Source organism: Portunus trituberculatus, chromosome 18 (genome assembly GCF_017591435.1).
Source record: "Portunus trituberculatus isolate SZX2019 chromosome 18, ASM1759143v1, whole genome shotgun sequence".
NCBI lineage: Eukaryota > Metazoa > Arthropoda > Malacostraca > Decapoda > Portunidae > Portunus > Portunus trituberculatus.
The window spans coordinates 6180410-6188227 of NC_059272.1; the positions used below are offsets into that span (position 1 = coordinate 6180410).

General features: G+C 50.6%; 2 protein-coding genes across 2 annotated transcripts; both read left to right on the plus strand.

Annotated features, from left to right (window-relative positions):
* Nucleotides 1-1294: 1294 nt before the first annotated feature.
* Nucleotides 1295-3058, plus strand: LOC123505751. The gene is made up of 3 exons (XM_045257406.1): nt 1295-1771; nt 1881-1989; nt 2103-3058. Exons 1-3 carry the CDS (start codon nt 1295-1297, stop codon nt 3056-3058), a joined length of 1542 nt encoding a protein of 513 aa, XP_045113341.1.
* Nucleotides 3059-4340: 1282 nt separating this feature from the next.
* LOC123505752 lies at nt 4341-5616 on the plus strand. Its single transcript, XM_045257407.1, has 2 exons — nt 4341-4682; nt 4768-5616. Exons 1-2 carry the CDS (start codon nt 4341-4343, stop codon nt 5614-5616), a joined length of 1191 nt encoding a protein of 396 aa, XP_045113342.1.
* Nucleotides 5617-7818: the final 2202 nt, after the last annotated feature.

Consider the following 7818-nt stretch of genomic DNA (forward strand, 5'->3'; position numbering starts at 1 on the left):
GGGGAACCTGGCAGCCCTCAACAACAACAACAAAGCTAGTGGATCGTCGAAGCCCGAAAACAACAACAACAAAGCAAGTGTTCGGTGGTAAAATTATCAGAACATAGTGCCCGTGAAAGATTAGTGGTTCACAATGAGTGACATAATGGATCCCAGCAAGTTGAAGGTGGCGGAGCTGCGAGCGGAGCTGCAGGCCCGAGGGCTGGACAGTAAAGGAAATAAACTGGTGGTGGTGGATCGTCTCCGGGCGGCACTGGAGGAAGAGGCAGGTAAGGTTGGCATGGTTTGTTTGATTGTGTTGCTGAAGAAAAGTCCTTTGGATGCGGGACGAACTTTTAATGACGTTAGTTGAAGACAGAAGCCACTAAACTGACAGTGATGGGTCATTGCCAAATTTGACAGCCTCCCTTCCCCCACACCACTTCTGTAGCCCCATGGTACATGAAGTGTTAATTAAACGGCGGGACTTAACCACATGACTTTCTAGTTTGGATAATAGTCCAATATAATTCCTGGTCTTACTTTTTACTACTTCCTTCCAGACCTTCACAAAATCCATTCATTATATACATAAGTGTAAAATTGTAGTTTCAACCAATATACCCTTGTATTTATTTTTTCCCTATGTCTAGTAAGCTTGGGGACCTCCTGGAAAACCGGGGTTTTAGGATGGAGCACCAAAAACGAGCAAAAAGTGACCTCTTGAAAAGTCTAGGGTGATAAAAACTAATCTTTGGACTAAACATCTAGGGTAATTTTCCTGGAACTCAAGGAAATTGCATGAATAAAGTGAACACCAGAACCCTACCCTAAACCTAACTTTATGACTGACAGACCGCTGCAGCTCCTGCGCAATATTAATAACAAACACACTCAGTGCCCTCTGACTGACTGCTGTGAAAGGATCCAGAACTAAAATTGAGGTAAATCTTAGAAATTTTGTTCTGAAGTTATTTTTTATTTCCGATAGGGCAAAATGGGCTTAGAAATGCTCGTAGAAGTGTGATTGTAATGTAATGTATATGTATCTGTGTTGTAATGTACTATGATGTGTGTAGGTGATGGGTTAAATACTTGGGTGTCGTTGGCTCTTACACTTGTACCTACAGTAGTTACCTAGTTAATTGCTTGTTATGGGAGGGGAAGTGAGGACGACTGTGACGCGAGGCGTCGGGTCAGTGGGAGAGCAGAAGGCGAGCTGGGTAGTCGCCCCACACCTCTGTACACCAAGGGAATAAAGATCACCGGATTGCTGCCTGCTTTTTGCTGAACACCACAAGCTATCTAGGCAGTCATGCCCGAAGACCCGGAAGACGTGAAGGCGAGCCCATTTACACCAACGCCATTTGACGCTAGACTCATCCCGGAGTTCGACGGTACAACGGACGTCGTAGAATGGGTGACAAGGGCCGAGATGTTGTGCGAGCTTCGGGGCGCCGCCTTCCGGTCCGTCTTACCGCTGCGCCTGACTGGTGGCGCGTTCGCCGTGTGGTCACAACTCCCTCAAGCCAGCCGCTGTTCTCCAGAAGCCGTGCGTGACGCCTTGTACGCGGCGTTCGCTTTGGACCAGTACGCGGCGTACGAGGCATTCGCTACACGCCGCCTCCGGCCGGGTGAGTCCGCCGACGTCTACCTGGCAGAGCTGCGGAGTTTATCAACTTTGTTTGGGGGAGTCCCGGAGCGTGCCCTCGCCTGTGCCTTCGTGACTGGACTGCCAGATGACATTCGCAGAACAGTTCGCGCTGGATGTAGGGCCGAAGACCTCGACCTGGTTAGTGTGCTGGCCGGGCTCGTGCTGTACTCTCTGATGAGAGTGTAGCTGCTGGTGTGGCTGCTGGAGCTGTAGTGACACAGGCTCGTGGTCAACCAACAACGGCCAGAGAGCAGCTTCACGAGCAACAAGTGAGAGCACCGAGGCGCACTCGTCGTTGCTGGAATTGCGGCCGGCCGGAGCATCTTGCTGCAGCATGCCCGTGGACGGGAAACGACGTAGGAGGGACGCATCAGCGCCAGCGTTCTCCTCCGGAAACCAGTGAGCGGCGCGTTGCCAGTGGTGCAGCTGTTAGTCAACGGACGTCGTTGTCAAGTGCTCGTTGACACAGGCAGCACCGAGACCATCGTGCACGCTTCGTGTTGCATGCGGTGGCAACCGCGGATCACCAGCGTAACGACCATCAGTGGAGACACGTTCCGGTGTACTGGAGTCGGCGAGGTGTCTGTGGAGACTCCTGCTGGCCTGTGTGCCAGACTCGAAGCACTGGTGGTGAGCCAGCCTCCCCTGGGCGCGGATGTTGTACTTGGCATCGCAGGCATCGAGGCACTTGGCGGAGTCACGGTGAAGTCTGCCTGTGATGTTCAATTCTGCGGCGCTGGACAGCGACGGTTGTGTGGCACCGATGCCCCTGCGCCATTGGTGGTGGACGCCCCTGACTTCAGCGTGCAGTTCAACACAGTGAGTCGGACGTGGATCGTCACGTGGAAGTGGACGAATGGTGCTGCCCCTGACTGTCTCGGCAACACAGTGGAGCAGTACAACGTGCCCCTTTCCATGCGACAGGCGTTCTGCCAGGAGCTGGAGTCGTGGATTACAAGTGGTTGGCTTGTACCTCACGATGAGCAGCAGCACGGGGCACCTCGGGGGCTTCTACCGCTCATGGCAGTGTGGCAGAACAATGGCGGTAAGGTGCGGCCCGTACTCGATTACCGTGAGCTAAATGACTGCGTGACTGCCTTCACTGCCGACAGCGACGTATGCTCTGACCAACTAAGGAAGTGGCGCCGGCATGGAGAGAACGTGTCCGTCCTCGACCTACGCAAGGCGTATCTACAGGTGCGTGTAGATCAGCAGTTGTGGCCTTTCCAGACCGTGATGGTGAGAGGTCGGCGGTACTGCTTAACGCGCCTTGGATTTGGCCTCAACATCGCTCCACAAGTTATGAAAGCAGTTGTCAAGACCATCCTGGCTCAAGACTCTAAGATCGAACAAGCAGTTTTGCCGTACGTAGACGACCCAGTGTTGCCAACCCCTACAGACTACTTCGCCCTACACAGACACTGAAATTGCCCTACATTTTCCTTCATTGCCCTACGATTCAGGATGAATCATGAAAATATCTCGATATTAGTTGGTAGTTTTTTTTATTTATATACTGCTATATAGCAACAACAAAAATAATATGTTTTCTCTTGTTTAGTGCAGGAATAGACCTACATCTTATCTTTCTTGAAAAAAAAATTGAATATATAATATAGATATTTGGCCTCTCTAAATCAAAATCAAGCTTCTTTTTCTGGCTTGTGATTGGCTCTCTCCTTTAAACGGGCCAATCACAAGGCTGTCAGATTTATGAGAAGCATTTTATGTTATGACTTGTGACTTATTATTTATTGTTGAAGAAGTTTTTTTGTTACATAGTAGAGGGTAATAGAATTTTTTAAAAATTAGTACCTTTTTTTTAGCATATTTCCTTTCCGTTTACATAATTAATCTTTTGATGCAAAATAATTATCACTCATACCAAGAAATCGTAATTGCCCTACGTTTTGCTCAAATTTTGTAAAATTGCCCTACCGCCCTACAGACCAGGATATGAGGCTAAATTGCCCTACGCGTAGGGCAATTGCCCTACGGTTGGCAACACTGAGACGACCTGCTCGTGAATGAAGACCTGGTCAGTGCAGAACAGGTTGCTGCACACTTCGCGAGTTACGGGCTGGAGTGTAAACAGCCAGTCCGTGTGGCGGACGGGGCACGCTTGCTGGGTCTACGCGTACGTCCGGTGAACGGGGAACTGCAATGGACGCGAGACAACGCAGTTGCCGCGCCACCGAAACAAGTGACCCGCCGTGCAGTGTTTGCGTGGTGCGGGTGACTGATCGCTCATTTGCCGGTGGGCGGCTGGCTGCGACCGGCAGTGGCATGGATAAAACGGAAGGTGAACGCTAGTACCCGGGGCTGGGACGACGTGACGGGGGATGACGCGCTGTGCGAGCAGATGGAGTACGTGTCAAGCAGGCTGTCCAAAGAAGATCCGTGCTGTGGGCAATGGTGCGTGCATGGAGACCAGGCAGTGGTGTGGACCGACGCCAGCTCTATCGCTGCCGGTGTTGTTGTGGAAACACCGCAAGGAGCTGCCATCGAGGACGCATGCTGGATTAGAAGAGATGAGAGCTCCCACATTAACATGGCTGAGCTGGACGCAGCAGTTCGTGGCGTCAATCTGGCCATCGCGTGGGGCATGTGAACCATCGATCTGCGAACAGACTCTGCGACTGTCTACCGCTGGATTGACGATGCGCTGAGTGGCCGGGCACGTCTTCGCACCAAGGCTCATGGGGAGATGCTGATTCGCCGTCGGGTAGATGTCATCCGGCAGCTGGTGACGGAACTTGAGCTGGTCATGTCTGTGACGCTCGTACGCTCCTCAGAGAACCGCGCCGACGCCCTCACGCGAGTCCCAGTGGAGTGGGTGCGAGGTGACAAAGACGGATCGGCAGTGAGTGTAGCAGCAGTAGCAGCAGCATCAGCAGCTAGCAGTCGGGATAGCAGCGTGGCGAGTGTCGCTGACGTTCACATACGTGCTGGCCATCCCGGCGTGCGACGCACACTCTTCTTTGCACGACGTGACATCTCACGAGCAGTGACGCGTGCTGAAGCACGTGCTACTGTGCGGCAGTGTGAGGTGTGCCGCAAGATCGACCCAGCGCCGGCGAAGTGGCAGCACGGGTCATTGAGTGTGACTGAGACGTGGTGGCGTCTGGCGACAGATGTTACCCACTACTCGTACCTCGGTAGCGCCTACCTGTCCCTTGTCGACTGCGGGCCGTCTCGGTTCGCTGTGTGGCGGCACTTACGTCGTCCAGATGCGGACACCGTCGTCAGTCACCTGGAACAAGTCTTCTGCGAGCGAGGAGCGCCGGCGGAACTGCTCTGTGACAACGACACTCTTCCGAGGCCGGCGATTTGCAGCTTTCGCGGCGCGCTGGGGCGTGTCGCTGCGCTTCAGAGGGGCATACGCACCGTCTGGTAACGGCATCGTGGAAAGGAACAATCGCACGGTGAAGGTGATAGCAGCGAGGAAGGGCTGCTCCGTTGCTGAGGCAGTCCACTTGTACAACGTGACGCCCCGGGACGGGGAAACTGTGGCATCAGCTCCCGTGAGTGGTATTTACCGGTACCGAGTACGAGACTGCGTGCGGCACGATCAGGTACAGCATGCCGTTCACACCTCCCCTGATGTTGCAAGGAAGAACTACACGGTTGACGATGCAGTGTGGGTTCGGAGGCGGGGCGAGCGCTGCACCTCAGCATCGCAGCCCGGCGTCGTCACCAGGGTGAACTCGCCGCAGGTGGTAGAGGTTGATGGAGTCCCACGACACGTCAGGGACTTGAGACACCGCAGCAGCCTATCAGTGAACGAAGCTGGCACTCCAGATGAACCGGGAGTAGAAGATGAACCCCCGCTTCATGTTGACGCGCAAAGCCAGCTGCTGCAGCCGCAGGTGGCTGAACCCCCACCTGAGGCACCACGAGAAGCCGTGCTTCGAAGGAGTACCCGTGAGCGGCACCCTCCGCAGCGATATTGTTGTGATCCTGGAGATCAGGGGGGGGTGTAATGTAATGTATATGTATCTGTGTTGTAATGTACTATGATGTGTGTAGGTGATGGGTTAAATACTTGGGTGTCGTTGGCTCTTACACTTGTACCTAGTTACCTAGTTAATTGCTTGTTATGGGAGGGGAAGTGAGGACGACTGTGACGCGAGGCGTCGGGTCAGTGGGAGAGCAGAAGGCGAGCTGGGTAGTCGCCCCACACCTCTGTACACCAAGGGAATAAAGATCACCGGATTGCTGACTGCTTTTTGCTGAACACCACAGTGATCTAAACCGTGAGAATGTGTATAGCTATGTGTGGTGTATTGGTTGGAACTACAATAATACATATAATATGGTAATATGAAGTAGCAGATAAAATATTATCAACCTTCTATCCCCAACAAGTTTGGGGAACTTTTGGGAATGTGGGGTTCTTACCTGATTGAGCTCCCTTGGGGGGAATCCCACGGTGGCTAGCACGCCAGCACAAAAAAAGAAGAACCAAAGTAAAAAGAAAGGGATGAAGACACGACTGGATAGTGTGCTATAAGCCCATATGCATTGATAAAAACAATATGTTGGCAGTTAGTGAGTCTCAAATATTTCATCACCTAAAAAAGTCACTGAGTCCCTTTTTAAATTTACCGAGGTTTCAGCTAACTCAAACGGGAGAGCATTCTGATGCCTGACCTCTCGAGCTGAATGAAGTCTATGTCTGGCTTCACAGGATGTATGGGAAACAAATATCTTAAATTCATGACCTCTCAACATCCCTCTTAGAGGGTGTATGCTATATCAATAGGAGCAACACCAGACATCCCATGAAAGATCTTCCAGCACTTGATTAAATCAGCATGAAGCAATCACCCTTTTACAGAATACAGGTCTACAGTTTTGTAATCTTGGCCATAAGACATGTTACCAAGACCCGTAACTTGCTTAGTCCAATGTTGCTGAACAGATTCAAAAAGAGTCAAATCAATGGTGTAACCTGTATTCCAGACTGGGAACACAGGTGTTCTGAGGCGTCTCTGCCAGTTTTTCTTGTCCCTCCAGCTGCTAACTTTGTACCAGAGCCTTATCTGTCTTTGTGTGGAGTACTCTTCACATGTTTTGGGGTTTCCACTCGCAGTTTTACTAGATAGGGTGTAAACAAAAGCTTTTAGTCTCATCATCTCCTAAAATTCACTCTTTACTGGTCTCTTTCCTTCATAGTTAACCTTTTATCACTCATATGACCTCTACTTGATAGTGTAATTCACTGTTTGATCTGCTGCAGTCTCTGACGAGACAGCCAGACGTTACCCTACGGAACGAGCTCAGAGCTCATTATTTCCGATCTTCGGATAGGCCTGAGACCAGGCACGCACCACACACCGGGACAACAAGGTCACAACTCCTCGATTTACATCCCGTACCTACTCACTGCTAGGTGAACAGGGGCTACACGTGAAAGGAGACACACCCAAATATCTCCACCCGGCCGGGGAATCGAACCCCGGTCCTCTGGCTTGTGAAGCCAGCGCTCTAACCACTGAGCTACCGGGCCGTGTGTGTGTGTGTGTGTGTGTGTGTGTGTGTGTGTGCTTTTTTATTTTTTATTTTTTATTTATTTTATTTATTTATTTATTTTTTTGCAAGACAAACAAAATTTTCAAAAAGGTCTACTTAAAATGCAGGTTCTCTAGAAAGATTTGTAGATAATTAGCCAAAAGACAGGGAGGCGGTAGCGTAGTGAATAAGGTGAGTGTGGGATCAGGCAGACGTCCATGCGTAGGTTCGAATCCCACCACGTACCACTTTGAAGCTATGCCATTTGTCAAGTGGTTTAAAGTTACCTACATGTCACCATGATACCCAGGTTATAGATGTTTACACCAAAGATGCACTTGGGTGGTGATATGGGCCCTAATATGGGTACCACTATAAATAAAATTGCCTGTGCCACTAATGGGTGGAACCTTAACAGCGCTTCCCTTATATACTCTTCAAGTATGCCTACAGGTACTATAGGCCATAACATAAAAAAAAAGAAAAAAAAAAAGTCCTGAAACCTCTCTCTTAACAGAAGTCATGTCGTAGGAAGATAGAAATACAGAAGGAGGCAGGGAGTTTCATAGTTTACCAGAGAAACGTATAAATGATTGGGAATTTTGGTTTACTCCTGTAGCTATTAGAGAGTTGGACAGAATAGGGATGAGAAGAAAAAGAAAGCCTTGTGC

What these genes read in the sequence shown, in the direction of transcription:
- LOC123505751 (XM_045257406.1), top strand. Translation starts at nt 1,295, where the DNA reads ATGCCCGAAGACCCGGAAGACGTGAAGGCGAGCCCATTTACACCAACG. An exon ending in GGGCCGAAGACCTCGACCTG is followed by an intron (nt 1,772 to 1,880) that starts GTTAGTGTGCTG and finishes AACAACGGCCAG; the next exon opens with AGAGCAGCTTCACGAGCAAC. An exon ending in GCCCGTGGACGGGAAACGAC is followed by an intron (nt 1,990 to 2,102) that starts GTAGGAGGGACG and finishes TCGTTGACACAG; the next exon opens with GCAGCACCGAGACCATCGTG.
- LOC123505752 (XM_045257407.1), top strand. Translation starts at nt 4,341, where the DNA reads ATGCTGATTCGCCGTCGGGTAGATGTCATCCGGCAGCTGGTGACGGAA. An exon ending in CTACTGTGCGGCAGTGTGAG is followed by an intron (nt 4,683 to 4,767) that starts GTGTGCCGCAAG and finishes GTCTGGCGACAG; the next exon opens with ATGTTACCCACTACTCGTAC.